The 18,640-nt window shown below is 47.2% G+C and overlaps 1 protein-coding gene across 1 annotated transcript in view; it reads right to left on the reverse strand.

The window, feature by feature from the left end:
* Positions 1 to 3,727: 3,727 nt before the first annotated feature.
* Positions 3,728 to 18,640, reverse strand: part of JAG1 (jagged canonical Notch ligand 1) — a 36,378-nt gene continuing 21,465 nt past the window's right edge. The window contains exons 6-26 of the mRNA XM_004061816.5: positions 18,212 to 18,342; positions 17,875 to 17,994; positions 17,325 to 17,438; positions 15,989 to 16,102; positions 15,269 to 15,382; positions 14,808 to 14,854; positions 14,296 to 14,469; positions 13,707 to 13,857; positions 12,685 to 12,849; positions 11,723 to 11,836; positions 11,107 to 11,220; positions 10,896 to 11,009; positions 10,616 to 10,732; positions 10,110 to 10,137; positions 9,541 to 9,626; positions 8,251 to 8,364; positions 7,547 to 7,656; positions 7,224 to 7,457; positions 6,867 to 6,998; positions 6,528 to 6,678; positions 3,728 to 5,704 (exon numbers count right to left, since the gene is read on the reverse strand). Coding sequence (XP_004061864.1) covers positions 5,247 to 5,704; positions 6,528 to 6,678; positions 6,867 to 6,998; positions 7,224 to 7,457; positions 7,547 to 7,656; positions 8,251 to 8,364; positions 9,541 to 9,626; positions 10,110 to 10,137; positions 10,616 to 10,732; positions 10,896 to 11,009; positions 11,107 to 11,220; positions 11,723 to 11,836; positions 12,685 to 12,849; positions 13,707 to 13,857; positions 14,296 to 14,469; positions 14,808 to 14,854; positions 15,269 to 15,382; positions 15,989 to 16,102; positions 17,325 to 17,438; positions 17,875 to 17,994; positions 18,212 to 18,342 — 2,902 coding nt within the window. The 3' untranslated portion in view covers positions 3,728 to 5,246. The remainder of the gene's footprint in view (positions 5,705 to 6,527; positions 6,679 to 6,866; positions 6,999 to 7,223; positions 7,458 to 7,546; positions 7,657 to 8,250; positions 8,365 to 9,540; positions 9,627 to 10,109; positions 10,138 to 10,615; positions 10,733 to 10,895; positions 11,010 to 11,106; positions 11,221 to 11,722; positions 11,837 to 12,684; positions 12,850 to 13,706; positions 13,858 to 14,295; positions 14,470 to 14,807; positions 14,855 to 15,268; positions 15,383 to 15,988; positions 16,103 to 17,324; positions 17,439 to 17,874; positions 17,995 to 18,211; positions 18,343 to 18,640) is intronic.

Consider the following 18,640-nt stretch of genomic DNA (forward strand, 5'->3'; position numbering starts at 1 on the left):
TCACATGTAACATCTATGATAAAGGTATTTCAACTGCACACATCTCAGCAAGGATGAACTAAAACAGCTTTTCACTCTTCAGGTGCAGAACAGAGGGGGGCGAACCTGTTTGGTTGCCTGAGTAGTGATTAGGAAGCCAGCTGCAAACTTGTATTTCCCTCCGGGATCACCGATGAGCACCACCAGCTCTGCCAAGAGAGCTTCTCTTTTAAACAAAGCTGTTACTTTCATGTTGCTGGCATCTGCGTTTGCTTTCTGGATAACTCAACCCTTGGGTGCCCTGGTGTGGATATTTGCAGTGCGGGTGGGTTGGAAAAGGCAGCAGGCAGACCTCAATTCAAGGTTCTTACTGGATTTAAGAGCCTTTATTCTCCCGGTTAATTTTCCTGACTTGCGTATCACAGGTTAATACTGGACCCAGGCATAATGATACATAATTTGAGACTTGTAAAAGCTGTCTTGGACTTGAAAGAAACACACTCTAAGCCAGGAAGGTTGTGCCCAACATGCAAGAGCAAGTAATACAGGTAGAATATATGTCCAAAGCAAGAGAGCCGCACCCTTTTGACATGATCTCAGAGGCTGCCGGGCAGGGTTTAGGCTCCTCGGCTGCCAGGCAGCGATACCACGGCAGCCCTACAAGCATCACTCCCCCCAACCTGCTCTTAGTTTTATTTTAACAGCCATTGGAAGGCAATGGTTCGCAAGCGGAAATTCGTTATTTTTAATAGACCCCGAAATACCTCGTGGATTTGAAGTGATGCAACAAGATTGCCCTAATGGTTTCTAAACTTTGTTTTTAAGACTTCTGGGGCCAGAACTGTAGAGAACTGCCTCAGGGCACCCTTCTAGCTCAGATAACCAAGCTGTTTGTTGGCATTGCTGGAGACTGACATACCCTGAGCTGGGATGTTTAGCTGCTTGTGGGGTGGAAAAAAAATGTTAAGAAAAATAATTGTTGTTTTTGCAAACTATCTATTTAAAAACAGAACCTCAGGAAGCAGATTTCTGTTCCAATGCTTGGATGAATCAGAGCTTACAAAGTATAAATACACATTAGCAGGAGGAGGCTTCCCATAACCCATGTGCTTGTATGTCTTCCCAGACCAGGAACCTCTGAACTCCTGTTTCTCATTCCCAGTAGAGGCAAGAAGGAGACCCACAGTCGAAACGGAAATGGTGGAGCATTGCTCAGCCCAAGTTTCAAAGCCCGAAAGGCCTGTAGAACTTTTTTTTTTCCTTTAAAGGCAACTGGTTTTTTGCTGCACATTTGCTCACTTTGGAGCAGACAGGTGTAAGCCATTTGGAAAGGTGGGAAACCCACGCTCTGGCCCATTTTGCTCCTTGCTACCTAAGAAATATTACAGAATAAGTTCATTTTGACTCACTGACCCCTCAGATCAGCTAATAGGCATGAAGCATTTAGACCACAACTTGCTCAAGGGGCAGTGTAATTATTTTACTTAAAAATGATGTCAGGTGGCAATTTAGCAACAAACTGGCTTCCAGGCTATTTAATTCAGTTTAACAAGGAAGAAAAACATTATAATTAGTTAAGAGCTGGTACTGTAGCACTTTAGCAGAGTTGCTCCCAATTTTTAGAGTGCGTGAGTCGGGGAGGAAGAGCGAGCTTGTCAAAAATTCAAATTCCCAGGCTCCACTTCTGGTGCATCTGGTCTAATAGGGTCATGGACCAGTCCTGGAAATCTGCATCTTCAAACTGTAAACCCTCCCGCAAATCACCACTGAGTCTCCTTTGGCTTTTAGTCAATTAAGATACATCCTCCCCCTCCACTTTCTATTCAAATTCTACATCATGAAAGTATAGAATCTCAGGACAGAGCTTCCCATCCTAAAAAACACCAGCTTTAAGTGTTCTTTCCTGGAGTTTCATGGGATATTCTAATGCTAGAGTTCTAGTTAGCCAAGTTTCTGGACTGAAAATTTTTTCTTCCAGGGCCCCTTTAAAGAGAGCCCAGGGCGTTCCTGGGGAATGAATGGTAAAGGCACTGAGTCCCTTCCTCTCAACTTTCCTAACCCCAGGATAACCAGAGCACCATTGCCTGCTTCCTTCTTCCTGAAGGAAGGGGAAAATCCACCCTTCACAATTAAAGTCCTGGCACTGAGCCACATCCAGAGGAGGCTGATCTATGCCCTCCCAATACCAGGGGCGTCCCAGACAGAAGGTGAGTTAAGACAACACCCATGAATCCCAAGATCCCTTCACTCCTGGAATAAAGAATTGCAGAGACTCATTCAACTTTTTTTTTTTTTCTTGGCATAAAAGCATCTGGCAGCTACCCAAGGAATTCTGGGGTCCTGCAGAATCCAAGTTTACAAACCACCAGAACAAGGTTTTGCTTCAGGATAGTGTTTGACTCCACTGCTGCGAAATGACTGTCTCCTGGCTAGTAGGATCTAGATTTCTCCCTCCCTTTGACCCCACCTTGTGGAAACCCAGCTGTCTACTGGCAGACATTGGTGACAAAGCGGAGCTACGCTAGGGCAGGGAGATGTCATGGAAACCTCAACTCTTCGCTGTCCGGGTCCTTCAGGCCACCTCCCCAACGAGCCAAAACAGTGTTGGCCGCTCTTAGGGTTGTCACAATCCCAAATCCCTCGATGGCCTCTGCTCATGCACGAGGAGCCCAGGACACTTAAAGCTCATCTTTCATTCTTAAGATGTTCCTTAGCACAACTCCAAGCCTAGAAGATAAAATAAGTTTCCCCGAGAACAAAGAAAAACATCCCCATCAGCTTTTCCTCCATTCAAAGTCTGCTGTGCCAGTTGTATGAAAACCGGACGTGGGTGGACAGGCCTGAATGTTGAAGTGCTGGGGGATGGCTCTGAGAAGGGTGAGCTTTGGCTTTCCTAGCCAGAAGCAGGGAACTCCTGGTGACTCTGCACGGCTGCTGGAAGCTGTCCATGTGCTTGTTACCACAGCTCATTCCTTCCGCAGAGGTGCCAGAGGCAAAGCTTCTCCCACACCCCACCACGCGATGCGGGGGCAGGGCCTCCACCAGCCACAAGTGAGAGAACCAGAGTTCTCCTGCCTGTGACAGGTGGGGACAGCCCAACTCTGGAACCTCACAGAAGACCAGAACACCAGCACTCCAAGGCTGCATGGTGAGGCCAGAACACTCATTCCCTGGGAACAAGGTGATGAGTGATGAGCCCGAACACCAGAAGCTTGCAACTACCACCTCCTGTGCCGTGAGGAAACCACCCCATGGGTAAATGTGCACAAGAGTCATTTCAGACCACACCCTTACAACAGGACATTAATATGAATCTAAGTAGCCAGGGAAAAAAAAAGGCAGACATTAAATCTCCCTGCTCGTTTCCCAACACCAATTCCAAACCCTTTAAAACCCTTTCAGTGCTGTGGCCAGTTCCCCTGATTGCTCACAAACAATTCACCTCGACACTACAGGCCATTAATCCAGTGGTGTTTATTCAAGCAGTATTCACACTTGCTGTTGAATAACAAGGGAATCAAGGCTCCCCTAGATGGGGCTCCCGCAGTTCCAGCTTCACAGCAGCCCCAGGTCTTTGAGAACTCCAGATGAGTTTTGTGGTTGAAAAGCCTTTCAGTTCTTCCTCCATCCCCCTGTCAGGCAGAGCCTATTATACCCCGATTACCAGAACAGACTCAGCAGGGTGGCAGAAGCACACGGCAAAGCCGGTAGAACTACGTAAGCTCAGAAGAGGCCACACTGTTCCATGTTTTCATACAAAAAAATTTAATAAATATTACTTTTCAAAATTTATTGCCAAGAACAACACATCAAAGATGCATTTTTATGTTCATATAACACTAATAGGACAATACAAAGTATCTTCACGGTCTCAATGGTGAACCAACAAGATTACTCTGTTTTATAAGCCTTTTTGATCTTGAACTTCGTAATAGCACTTTGATTTCCTCACTTAAGGCAGGCAGTGTACTCTATGGCAAATCTAAACAGTGATCTTACTGGACATTTTATGGTTCAAGTATTCAACTAGCTTATTAGAATACTCCCTAAATGCAGTAGATTAAAAAAAAAATCAAATCTACAAGTGGTTCAGTATTATGTACGAATGGTGAAAAGAAATCAGAATTTACAAAGTAAGATTGGCGTGCTTCCAAGTTCACACAATTAATTTGATATTTTTAATCATATTCAACCACTCACATTTTGGCTATGTTAAGTCATAGCTCAACTTGTTCCCTTACTGCTCTGCAGCAGATCACCTGCCTGTCTCTTTTCAAGTCTAAAGCAGAAAAACAAAAAACAAACAAACAAAAAAACCTGTTCTAAACTAATCCTCAAACTGCCTCAGTCAGTCCTTAAAACGTGTTTTAAGTGATGCTATAGAAGGTGTTTTAAACATCTGACGTCGTACAAAAAAAATTCCATCAGTATTCTGGGCACAGAAGCCCATCCTATTGTTTTAAAATAAACTATTTTCAAACACCTTAATTTTGGCTTATAGGCAACAAGTAATGAGAAGAGTTCAAAAAAATAAAGCCATACGCTTACAATGCTATCAAAAACCTTCAATTCTAAACACATACATATAAATAAAAAGGAATGATGTTTTAAGGCTCTTGATTATTAAGTTAATAAATCAAATATACACAGTGATTAATAAAAAAGAATTATTTACATAACTATACAAAGTTCTACTTTTGACATTTTTTCTTTAAATTCTTCATTTTACCAGCAACTGCTGACATCAAAGTCTCCCCTCCCCCAACAACAAAAATACAATTAAAAAAAATAAATAATAAAGTCATTTGTGATCGTTGCTGTGGTTCTGAGCTGCAAAGGCACTTTCAAATACAGAACTACTTGTACGTCATCATAAAACCAATATACAAAAACAACTCAAGAGTCAATAAATATAAATAAAACTATGATCTAAGACTGCATCACCATTAGGACATCTGGCAGAAGTGGGAGCTCAAAGACCAGGGGGCTGGGCAGGCTCCTGGGAGCCTGATCCGAGACCGTGTCGGCTGCAAGGGGACACACAACCAGGGTACTGTTGACTAGCTTTTTGCATAGCTGTGAGATGCGGCACTCGATTTCCCAGCCAACCACAGAAACTACCACTGCCAGTGTAAGCCAGCTTGTCAAAACTTAAATTAACACAGGGATTCTAAGTCAGCAACAGCCTCAGACTCGAGTATGACACGACAGTTTAAAGAACTACAAGCCCTCAGACTCTACCTAGCGGCGGCAGTGCCCGCGGTCTGCTATACGATGTACTCCATTCGGTTTAAGCTCTGGGCACTTTCCAAGTCTCTGTTGTCCTGTTTGTTTGTCCAGTTTGGGTGTTTTGTCGGCGTGCCGTTGGGGGGCTTCTCTTCTCTGTCTACCAGCGTGTACGCCGGCTGCTTGGCAAACCGGGCTTTCTGCTGGTGTTTGTCCATGTCGTCCTCTTCTACTTCAGAATTGTGTGTCCTTATTTTAGACATTTTGGAGTTCTTGTTCTCGTAATCCTTGATGGGGACCGTGTTGGCCCCATGTTTCTCAATAGGGTTTTTGATCTGGTTCAGCTGCTCCCGCACGTTGTTCGTGGTGTTGTCCTCAGAGGCTGAGTGTGTGTGGCTGCCCGGCTTCCGCCGCTTCCGCAGGCACCAGTAGAAGGCCGTCACCAAGCAACAGATCCAAGCCACAGTTAAGACAGAGCTCAGCAAGGGAACAAGGAAATCTGTAAGGCAGGCACAAAACCAATTAACTCTCCAAGAAAGAAAGAAAAAAGCATCATCGCAGGAACAAAAGAATACCAACAGTGGTTCTCCTGCCCTTTATCCCTAAGAGGGGGGCCACAGGGACAAGTCCCTTTTCATCATTGCATATGGTCACTTCACAACTTGATAAGCAAATGCTGGGATCAGGCCCCTGTAGACCTTGATACTCTTATCCCTGGAGAGACTGGGTGGAGCGGCAGCTCCTACAGGCTCTTTGACTTCGCATGGGGAGAGCAGTGTCTTGTTAAGTCTGGCTACTGAGGCAGCTCAGTACAGGAGTTGGTTTTCAGAACTAGAAATCCGATTCAAATTAGTACAGACAGCTCAAACGTGCCATGGCTCCATGCCCAATCTCTCCCTTGGCTGAAACGGTGCTCGAGATCCTCAGGAGGGAAGCCTGGACATCCTGCGGGGCCATCGAGCCTCACAGAGCTCAGCAGTGGCTGGGCTGTCCCAGGACACCAAAATGCCAAGTCAGGCTTTGTACAGCTTCAAACTCAAGGACAAAGGACAAGCAGTGTCCTAGGGCTTTGTCACGGATCTAGCACAATACCTGTTCTGCAAGGAACGTTGCATAGTGTGTTGGGAGGGAAAATATGAGGCAGACCTCTGTTCCCATGGGCCATGTGACCTTAGTAAAGTAGGCTGCCCTCAGTTCTCAGTTAAATTGGGAGCTCCTGCGAGGGTAGGGCACTGCCAGGTAATCCCTCGACCTGATGGCTTTATTGAATAGTATAATGAGATCGTCTGTCATCACACAAACTAGTCCCACTTGACACCTACCTGTTCTGTTCTTCAGAGGCCGCCTCTGAACTCTTACTTCTGCAACGGCAGCAATCAGCGAGCTGTTTCCATCACGTTTACTAACAAGATCGATTATTTTGTCAGTGATTTCCTTGATCGGGTTCCCATCATCCCGTATATCTTCAGCAGACTGGAAAAACAATTGTCAGACTTGAGAATCAGGGGAATATTCAAAGCAGCCTTTCTTCAACATTACTCGACAATCTGTGTCTGCAAAGCTTTTTGTCAGTGAATTTGCTCCATTCAGACACTGGTTAACCGAAGTTTGTTAACTGCCTTGCAGTCGAATAATGAGGTGTGAATGGGTCTTATACTTACAATGGCCACATGTATTTCATTGTTCGCTGAAGGGGAAGGCTCGCAAGCGATGTAGATTGAATATTCAGCGGAAACATTCTTCAAAATATTCAAATTCCTCAATTCACTGCAAATGTGCTCCGTAGTAAGACCCTAAAACGATTTTTAAAAACCCACACACGTGTAAGATTGAGAGGAAGAACAAAAGGCTGAGATGTTCTCTTTGAGGCTGGGCTAAGTTCAAGCTTACTTTATTATAAAACAGGAATGTAAGCTAGGGAGAAGTAGATCCTAGCTCATGGCATTCCTCCTTTAAAGCAAGCAAGCAGACATCCACCATTCAAAAAAAAAAACAAAAAAACAAAGGTTGTTACATACTGGTGACATCATCTCCTTGTTAAAGGTAAACGTGATGTTCGCACAGTTATCGTGGTAATAGGAGTCAGAGGTGCACTTTGTCTTCACCGGCTGGAGACTGGAAGACCGACACTCGCCCACACCAGTGCAGGGGTGGACGAAGCACTGGTCGTCCAGGATGGGGATGCAGCTCTGCCCGCTGGGGCACTCGCTGTGCCCTTTGTGGAGCAGGCAAGGTCGAGGGCCACACCAGACCTGGAGAAAAACAGAAGCTGGCAGCTTAGCAGGCATGCTCATCCCTGATTCCAGAACACAGTTGAACTGCGGCAGCCATCATGTCCTACCTTTGAGCAGGCGATCCGTCCATTCAGGCACTGGCAGGTATTACAGTCATCATCCCATCTGGCCCCATCTGGTATCACACTCCCCATGGTGATGCAAGGTCTCCCTGAAACTGACAGGTGGAGACTGGTGAGCAGTTTATTTTTCTGTGAACCGGATTGGGGTTCAATTCTTTGGTCCCTGTTATGAAATGGTTATGCCTGTGCCCTTTGCCATGTTAAGATCATTCTTCCCACAGTAACAGCATGTGTACTTCCTGCCTTTGCTGGCTCTGCGCTTGGCCACAAGACCTGCTCTGGCCAATGTAACATTGGCAGATGTGATGTGAGCAGAGCCTTTGACCAGCCTCTTGCACACCTACCCATTGGCGATGAAAGGAATATGCCCCAGACACAGCCACTGGTCGAACTGAACCCAACCCACAGCACAATCTTTCTGCCAATGCTGCATATCATGAGCAATAAAAATAATGCTTGCTGCAAGCCACAGCAGTTTGGGGTGGTTTGGTACACAGTTTTGTGGCAATAGCTGACCAAAAACAACAGCTACCTGTTTTGGGGAAGACTCTTCACGTTCCCTTTCCCTTGTAGCCCCACTGTGTGTTCCCTCCCTGAGCACAGTGGCTTATTTGTGAAAAGTCAAATGGTGACTGCAAAGCTCGCTAACCCCAGAAGACCCATGGGCAGCTGAAGCCTGGCACACATACCTTCCTGGCACTTGGCACCACTGTGCCCTGGAGGGCAGACACACCGGTAGCCATTGATCTCATCCACACAGGTCGCTCCAAAGGCACAAGGTGAAGACTGGCATTCATTGATGTCTAGGAGAAATGGAGTTCAAGTTTAGGGACTGATGGTGTGTGGCAATGTTTTGAGATTGTTTTTATTGACATAACATACAAGAAAAGCATATCATCATAAGCTTGATGAATTTTCACTCAGGTAAGCAGCATCCAAAAGAAGAAACAGATCTATTGCAAAAACCTCCAATCACTGGCTCCCAAAGACCACCACCATCCTGAGTTCTAACAGTGAAGAACCATTTTGGGAGGCAGCAATTTTTAATTTGATTCCTTTGACAGTGCAATTTACAGCAAGCCTGGCAAAGTTTCCTGGAAGGGGTCAGACAGTAAACATCTTAGGCTTTGTGGGGTATATAGTCTCTGTCACAACTATCCAACCCTTGTGGTATCATGAAAGTAGCCATAGACAACATGTAAATGAATGTGTGGCTGTGTGCCAAGAAAACTGTATTTATAAAAACAGACAGTGGGCTGGATATGGCCCCTAGGCCACAGTTTGCCAACTGTTTATTTAGAAACATGAAACAGATACAACCTGCCCCCATCTAGTGCCGAAGACTAGTTAATCCCAGACTTGGATTTCAAGCACCAGTAAAATTTCAGACAATTTGGGTACAAGAATCAAACCATAACTACTCTAGCACCTTTTTTGTTCTGTAAGAGAAAGGGCTTGTAAAAAAGTAGAGAAAAGGCTCAAAATAATATGCTTTAAGCCTCTTGAAAAACTGCGTTGCCTGCCCCTATTTTCCTGTTTTAGTCATTTCTCCAGGGCCTGATCAGACCCAGCACAGACAAGCCTCTGGAAGCCACAGTCGTCCTCCCTTCCGTGTGTATTAGCTTTATCCTATACCAGTGTAGCTGTGGTTAACGTCTGCTTGCCCATAATTTCATGTTAGTCATGGGGAAATGCACATACTTTCTTCAGGACCCCACTGTAGATTAATCATCAGATTCTGTGGCTGGCACTCTCTCCCCAAGAACAAGGAGGGCTACACCACCCAGGGAACTACCAGCAGGTACCTGGGAGGATCCAGCCTGGGATATCTTAATCCCAGCTGGAGGAGAGAGATCCTTTGCTCTCTGAGAGCTACTTAAAGGGAATGGTGGCTTTGTTTTTAAAGATGAAAGTCTTGGGCTGAGGCATGGAATGAAGCGGTAAAGCCATTGGGAAAACCAGACGGAGACAGTCCTTACTTATTCTGCAGTCGGGCCCAGCAAAACCCGGGGCACATTCGCACCGGTACCAGTTGTCTCCATCCACACAGGTGCCGCTGTTGTAACTAAGAAAGCAAAGACCACCTTGGTTACCAACCTCCCAGTCCATTACTCTGGCTGCCAATCACTCACATGTCACCACACCAGTTACAGTCAGTGGCTCTCACCCCATGGCCGTTGCCTGGGGAATTTTAAAAGAATACTGATGCCTGGGTCCCACCCCCAGAAAGTCTAATTTCACAGGTCTTGGTTGCAGCCCAGGCAGCGGGATTTTTAAAAGCTCCCAGGTGATTCTGGTGTGCAGCCAAGGTTGAAAAATCACTGCTCTAAATGAGGACACAACCTGGCTAATTAAAGTGTGGTCCATGGGGCAGCAGGATCGCTTCACCTGGGAGCTTGTTAGAAAAGCAGTCTGAGGCCCCACCCCAGACCTCCTGACTCAGAACTTGCATTTTAAACACAATCCCTGGGTGATTCTCTCACACACACACACACACACACACACACGATAGTGGATGAGTGCTGGCTTAAAAGGATGTCACACTTACCAGGGATGAGGGCTGCAGTCATTGGTATCTGCAAAGAAAAGACAACTTAATAGTGAGGACTTCAACAGGGAAAGCGGTCTTAGCCCTAAGTAAAACCACCACTTATTTCCCTAATACCCAAATGATAAAGTCGTAGTTAACACCAGCAAAATACCTTTGCTAAATTGGAACCAGGCCCGCACCACACTTAGTTTCATTTGCTGTGGGACACATGTACACAGGAAGAGGCCCTGGTAGGGGATAGGGGTGGGGGTGAGAATGGAAGGAGACAGGCTGCTGGTCAGACCCAGAGCTGGGAACTGAGACGCCATCTGTCTCTACTTATCTCATTGGCGACTTTCTCATGCCCAGGTCAGGGCTGTATCCCATCAAGTCATTAATGCAGACCCAGGTGATACAAAAGCAGACATCAAACAGCTCTGCTTCTGGTTTCCATTGCAAGTCCCCAAGGGTGTCAGGATCTGCTCCGACAGCCCTGGGAGAGTTCAAGGGGGGAGGACACTCACTCTGAGCACAGATGGGCCCCTCCCAGCCTTCCTTGCAGACGCACGTAAAGGACTCGCCGTTGACCACACATGTGCCCCCATTATGGCAGGGGTTGGGCAGGCAGCTACTGTTTCGGGCTATAAAAGAAGAGCAGACATGACCACCCTCCCTGAGTATCCAGAAACAGTCTGGAGGGGCAAGAACCAGGCCCAGAGAAATATCATAAGCTCCAGGGGCCAACCAGCAGACACGCCCAGGTGGCCATGCCCACTGCAGATCCCACGTGGGGCAGAAAGTTACCTATGTTACAGGTGGTTCCTTCCCAGCCGCCAGGACACATGCACTTAAAAGCATCCCCCTCATCATAGCAGGTGCCACCGTTGTTGCACGTGGCCTCGTCACACTGACTGTCACCTGGAGGAAAATATTTCAGTGAGTCCCAGTGGCCCCCTCCCACAGAAGACAGAGGGAAGGGTCCCAGAGATAGCATCCAAGGCCAACTACCACTTACGTGAGTGGCAGGTCTTTCCTTTCCACCCGTTTTTACAGTCACAGTAGAAGTCATTGACCAGGTCGCGACACGTGCCCCCATTGTGGCAGGGGTTCTGGCTGCAGTCATTAATATCTAGAATCAAAGGGGAGACAATCGGCTGAAGACGAGATCCAGGACCACTCACGACAGGCAAGAGCCAAGCCTTTCCCTACTGCTTACATCCAACACCCTATTCTGAGAACAGCCACAGTCGTAGTACTTTAACACAATCAGGCTTTTCCAGGAATAAAGGAGCTCCCAACTGGGTTACTTTGAATGCCACAAGTTAGGCAAGATGTGGGGTGGGCCTCTGGAAGTCCCATGGAAATGAAAGTAGAAATATGACTTTCCTTGCAAGCAGGAATATTTATTACACAGTCTAATTCTATAGGTCCTCAGCAGAAGCTCCTCCCCATAAGCTATCATCAGGACTCATAAATGCAAATGAGACACAAGTGATACTGTCCCAGAGCAGAAATCACTGCGGTCTTGCTTCCAGAGATTTCCAGTACAAAGAAAGGTTTCCCAGGTTGAAGTGGGATCCCTCCAACATGACCCATACATCCCAGAGCTCCCCAAAGAGTGGCAGACTCACTGGTTTCACAGTAGGCCCCCTCCCAGCCGTCACTACAGATGCACTTGTAGGAGTTGACACCATCGATGCAAGTGCCACCATTTCTACAAGGGTTGCTCTCACAGTCATTAATATCTATGAAACAAAGTAAAGCAAAAAAAGAACTGAAAGACTTGTGAAGCCATAGACAAGCACTGTTCGGCAGTTTTCATGGCTCCCTCCTGACACAATGCACCTGGCACCTCCACCTGCTACCCTCCATCAGGGCTGTTTCTCAAATTAGACGGGCGGCTTATCAAGCAGAAGCTTCCAGAGAGTGCCTTACCCACTTAATGCCCTCACATGGGCATTTAGTCACCTGTACTAGGTGAAAGTGGGGAAGAAACTCCTACAGAAAAGAGGAATCACCCAACCTAGCAACATTCCAGAATGTTCCAACATAGATATGGAGGCTCCGAGGCAGAGTGATCTGGTAAATTGAACACGACCTCAGTAGTCTTAGATCCCAGAGGTAAGGATAAGCCTCGACCAGTCTTCCCCAGCCTTACTGTTTCTGATTAAAACAATTTCAACACTGCTGGGCGTGGTGGCTCACACCTGTAATCCCAGCACTTTGGGAGGCCAAGTTGGGTGGGGGGGGGGGGGGGGTGGATCATCTGAGGCTGGGAGTTTGAGACCAGCCTGACCAACATGGGGAAACCCCATCTCTACTAAAAATACAAAATTAGCTGGGCGTGGTGCGCATGCCTGTAATCCCAGCTACTCAAGAAGGCTGAGGCAAGCAGGAGAATCGCTTGAACCTGGGAGGCCGAGGTTGTGGTGAGCCGAGATCGTGCCACTGCACTCTAGCCTGGGCAACAAGAGCGAAATTCGGTCTCAAAAGAAAAAAAAACTTTCAACACCAATGATCCCAGGGTGGGCCAGGGGCAGGGGCAGGGGCAGGCTGGGGAGCACTGGTCCATTCCCGGATGAGGGAGTCTTACTTTCATGGCAGTATGTTCCCGTGAAGCCTTTGTTACAGTCACAGGTGAATTTGCCTCCCGACTGACTCTTGCACTTCCCGTGAGGACCACAGACGTTGGAGGAAATATACCGCACCCCTTCAGGTGTGTCGTTGGAAGCCATGGCCACTGTGCAGCTGTCAATCACTAGAAGATAGGCTTGGGATCAGATCACAGCCATGCACCCACAGATGCGGCATTCCTAAGCCAAGGGCCTGGGCCAAGCCCACTTTCCTGGAGACAGGGACCCCCTGGCTAATGAGACACACCCCAGGGAAGCCAAGATACTGGCAACGTGCCACATCACATTATGACAGGCAAAGTTGAGGCTCCAGGCAAAGAGTTTTAAAGCATTTTCTCCCTCCACAACCAGGAAAACCCACATGCTTGTGGATCCCCTTCATCCTACCTTTGACATCTACCCAATTTGGTAAACACTTGCTAAGGAAAAAGGACCTGCTTTATTTACTTCCTTTTTGATCTTAAGCAAGGCTCAAGGACAATCTTATAGAAGCTTTAAATGTTGTGCTGCCTAATACAGCAGCCACCGGCCACATGTGGCTATTTACATTTAAATGAACTAAAATGAAATAAAATCAGTTTCTAGTTGCACTAGTCACAGTCTACATGGCCTGGGGCTCCCATACCTGACCGTGCAGATACAGAACATGCCCCCTGTCTGCCGTTGCAGGAAGTTCTGTTGACAGTGTTGTTCTCAGGCATTTGCCTCAGCGTTGCACATCAGCCCACCCCAGAACAGGAATGCTAAATGGATTTCACATTCTCTCCCCTGGGCTACTTGTAGACACGGCTCTCCCACTGGCAGGCCTGAATAGATTGTTTCCACGTGTTGTGGCCCGCTACACAGGCAGGATCATTTCACTACAGAGGTCCTCCTCACCAATACATTACTTCTCAAGTGTAACAAGGGGCAGTGGTAGTAAGTGAGGACAAAAGGAGCAAGTCTGGAGACAGCCAGCTCCCGGGAGAAGGGAGGTAGGTACCTTCACAGGGGGTCGTGCGGCAGTGGTCTTTCAGGTGTGAGCAGTTCTTGCCCTCATAGTCCTCGGGGCACTTGCAAAAATAGTCGCTGGCACGGTTGTAGCACTGGGCACCGTTCTGGCAGGGATTAGGCTCACAATAATCGATGTCCAGCTGCAAAGATCAGGAACAGCGAAAAGGGGGAGGGATCAGAGTAAAACAAAGGTGTCACGATAACTTCTCTGGGGCAGCAGGCACTGGAATCTGACAGTTCCTTCGGTTTCTATTAGGAGACACCCTGTAAGATACATCTCTATGCTGTAGGGACTGCCAATGTCCAGTATTTGAAACAACAGGGCAGAGTGGGAGAGGGAGCACAAGAGGGGGTGGAGGGAACCAAAAAGAACACAAAGACGAAGACACTAAGAAGAAAATAATTCGTCAGTATCTCCTTCCACCAACATTTGTCTAGCAGAGACTCTCTCATCAATAGGATGTTAATAGATGTCAGGAAATTCCAGACACAAGAGCTGAGGGAGGAGTAAAGGGAAGCGGAGGAGGCAGCGGCTCTGCTCTAACAACTTGGCCATCTGAGGTTTTGCCACCACTCACCTGACAGAGGTTTCCAGAGAAACCAGTGGGACACAGACACTGGAATCTGTTGATTTCATTCTGACAGTGACCCCCATTCAAACAGGGGTTGCTGGCACATTCATCGATGTCTCTCTCACAATGATCGCCTGCATAGCCAGGTGGACAGATACAGCGATAACCATTAACCAAATCCTAGAAGAGGAGAAGGGGAGAGAGAGACACATGCTTTTTTTCTATGTATTCCACAAACACAGGGCTTCAGCGGTTTAGCATGACTGTTGTGGTTTAGCTGGTTCACTGAAATAGCCAAATGCTAAACCTCTGAAAGTGGTTAGAGGAATTTCTACGTGCATGCCTTCAAAATGACTCCCACGAGGCTGGGGTAACATAAGCCCTAGTGAAACTTCCGAGAGACTCTTTTTTCACCCAAATTTTTAAATCTCACAGGGACAGAGCTCTCCTAGTGTCGCACAAATCTAAAGATTTGTTGTCAATTGTCAAAGTTTTGATTTAAGCAAAGATTTACATACCCGACAGGAGGCGTCATTCTGACACTGGCCAAGGCAGTCATTAATATCTAAAAAATAAATAAGTCATCATTTTAAAGCGGTAATTTACAGTGAAATTGGGCTTAATTGAAAAGCCTTCTCAGCTCAGGATAGATAAGTTTCAAATCAGATTTCCTGTGTGCTTTCCGTGAGATAAGGTTATTACGCTGGGTGGGGACCCTCCCTAATTCTTCCAGAATGAGGGAGTGAAACTTCACATCATTGTTTCAGCCACATTATCAGAATATGGCTGGTTTTAGCAGCTAATGAGCCTGATAAAGTGTATGTTTTCACTGCTGCCCTGACCACTCCCTCTCAAAAAAACATTCCCACTCTAAGGTTTTCCTTCTACTGCTCAAGTCCTAGGACTGGAGCCCCAGTGCGGACCGGCAAGTCGGCTACCCAAGTTTCATGAAAATCAAAATGGAAACAAAGTCACTCACTTATGTCACAATTCTGACCCATCCAGCCGGGAAGACAGTCGCAGTAGTAGCTGGCAATGAGATTCTTACAGGATTTGGCGTTTACACAAGGTTTGGCCTCACATTCATTTGCATCTGAAAGGAGATGGGGATGAGCATGAGAAATGAAGTTCAACCCCCATCTCCCCCACCTTGAAAAGAACAGGCCAGAGTTTGTCTGAGACATGAGACATTTTAATAAGCTAGCTAAATAAAAGATACTAGAGGTTCCCTCTATTTTAAGCATCTGATCCCTCTCCCTAGCTATTATCCAATAAGAACCCTAATTGATAACTTTCCAGCTGCTAGTTAACCAGCCCCCAACAAAACAGCAGAAAGCCACCAGGCATTTCTGTGCAAAACCCAGCGCAGCCTAGTTGCTGGGATTTAAATGTGGCAAAAAGAATGCAGACAGCTCATTCCTCATGAGATCATCCCCTTTTGGAACCCAGCTGAACACTCCTCGGACAGACGATTGACATGGTTCAAGGAATCCCACGACTTTCCCACAGGGCCTAAAAGAGCTAGTCCATTTGCATTCAAGTTATTTCTCCCAGGCCTGCTAGACTCTTGATAATAAATTGCTTCTTAGCATGATGGAGTGTGAACTCACACTGCCGGCCACACGCTCGTCTTCTGTAATGGCTTTGACAATCACAGCCAACCTTGGTACAAAAATTACAGTCGCGGGGATGTTCTTACCTAACTGGCACGTTTTCCCAGTCCACTGTGGGGGGCACACACACTTAAATCCATTAACCAGGTCCTGGCAGGTGCCCCCGTGGGAACAGTTATTAGGAGAACAGTCATCAATGTCTGGTCAACAAGAAAAGGAGGGGGTTGACAATTTAATTCAATCCATCTGACAATTAGATCCTTTAACATCACCTCTTACATGAGGGGCTGTCATTGAAGAGCCAGACACCTGCTACAAGGAAAGCTACAGCAGGACAAGTGGGACGGTGACGATAAGGCCGAAGCCTTGATTTTAGCTTTAAATCCCCCACTGCCCCAGTTCATGTAATCCCCAACCTAAGCAGTGGGGGAGAAAGACAGCTGGATACTGACAGAGCATCTGCCCAGGAGGAACACAGGACATCTCTATCTGCCTAATCTTTATTTTTAAAGAAAAGTTTCATCATGGCTCAGAAGTAGCTAAGAAGTAAGGAAAAATAGTTCTTTACAGGTGGAAAACCTTATTCCTCTCATTTGCTTACAGAGTGTGCCCAAAATAGCACACCTAGAGGCTGCATTCTCCACTTCTGCTCTGACCAGAGACAACTCCTAACAATTTATGAAGTATCCACTTTTGTGTCTTTGTGACAACCCTCGGAGATGGGAATTGCTACTGTGCCATTTAAAGAGGGCCCGGGGAGCTTCTGTGGCCTGCTGGAGTTCCGCAAGTGACAGGTGGGGGCCTAGGACCAGCACAGGCAATCTGACCCCAGAAATCCACATCCATAACCACACCTGGGGTGCTGATGACAGCGGTTCTCAGACCTGGCTGCACTGCAGAATTCCAGAAGTTTATCAAAGACCATGGACTCCCCGATTCTGGAGGGAATCTGGGGGACCCAGAGATTTACACTGTAAAGCAACCCAGGTGATTCTGATATACAGCCCTGTCTCACAGCCAAAGGAACTCTGCAGGCCAGGTTCTTCTTTGGGAGCCCCCTGGCCCTATGAAGAATCCAGTAGTAAGTGACAACCTCCCCTGAAGGCAGCCTCTCCATGGCTGCAAGAAGAATAACCACAATTGGAAGGTGGCCAGCTCCAGGAAGCAGATGCAAAGGAACAAGCGATTCCACGAGGACGTTCCTTCCAAGAACAGATACATGCGCTACCTTAGTGGGACAGGATGGGGGTGCTGGGAGACTTCCAAACACACAAGCCACCAGACTGCTTACCAGACTTAGGCCTGCACCCGCCCCTCTCTCACTGAGACATTCACACTGGACAAGCCTAGGTACCTCTCCCCCAGCGTGGCATCTTGGCACAAGGATCCTTAGAATGGACACAGGCTGAAAATTGGACTTACTTGTAGAGCATGTGGGGCCGGTCCAGCCTGGGGAACACTCACACTCAAAGCCCAGGGAGGTCTCCTTACAGCTGCCTCTGTTGTGACAGGGATCAGAGAGGCAGGCGTGCTCAGCTGCAAAAACCAGGATGGCAGTCAGAGAGGGATGCCTGCGCACCGTTACCTCCCCACACCCCCCTCCAACCGAATCCCACACCACAGCCACTAGTGCAAACATATTTCAAAAACCAAAAGCAAGCGTGTGATAGAACCCTGCTGTGTCTAGGAAAGGAAGGAAGTCATCTTTCTCGCTGAGCTGTCTCTAACCACATTCTAAGACATCGCAGAGCTGGGGTCATTTCATCTCCCGCTGCCTCCTATATGAATCAGCATCACCCAAAAAACTTTAGAGACTTGAAAGTTACAAAGGCTTATAGAATGGTTGGGATAAGGCCTATCTTTGGAGGCTATTTTCACTTTTTTTTCCTTAAACAAGTCCTTGAGTATATTTTTTAAAAGCTGAGTACAGAAAAATTAGACAAAGGGCTCTCATTCATCTTGGACCACTTACCAATTTCACAGTTGGGTCCTGAATACCCCTCAGGGCAGGAACACTGATATTTGTCGGGTCCTGTGTTGCTACAAGTTCCCCCGTTGAGACACGGCTGATGGGTCCCACAGTAATTGAGATCTGCCAAAAAGATCCTGGAGTCACTAAGAGATGCCTGTGAAGATGGCAAACCCACCATGTTTCTAGCCCCAATCGCCTTTTAAAAAGAAAAACCAGAAAACCCACACAGCATTCAAGGAGAATTCAGAATAAAAGCCCCTGCCAATAAAATTAGAAACCAAATTAGTGCCATCCCACCCCCAGATCCCACCCTGGGTCTCATCCCTAAGGGCCATACCTTTGTCACAGAGCTGGCCGCCCCAGTTGGTCTCACAGAGGCACTGCCAGGGCTCATTACAGATGCCGTGGACGCATCCCGGGTGCGGGATGCACTTATCACAGTACAGGCCTTGCCAGCCGTACTGGCACCTGGAGACACACAGCACACCTCCAGGTTAGCCTTTTGAACGTTAAGAGACACCTGTACAATTCAAACGGAAGACTGCAAAGTCCAGGCTTTTTCTGTTTTGTTTCTGGGGACAGGATGGTAGACTCCCAAGGCTCATCAGGGGCTCCGTATAAACAAACATTTTCACAGTTGAGCTGAGGTCCCCTCCCAGCCCACTCCTGACAAAAGGAGGGCTGTTTGGGAAGAGGCCAGCATGGGGATGCCCTTCACAAAGCCACTCTCTTCTCAGGCTCACACGAGTGAGCCAAAGGTGAAGGC

Source organism: Gorilla gorilla, chromosome 21 (assembly GCF_029281585.2).
Source record: "Gorilla gorilla gorilla isolate KB3781 chromosome 21, NHGRI_mGorGor1-v2.1_pri, whole genome shotgun sequence".
Classification (NCBI taxonomy): domain Eukaryota; kingdom Metazoa; phylum Chordata; class Mammalia; order Primates; family Hominidae; genus Gorilla; species Gorilla gorilla.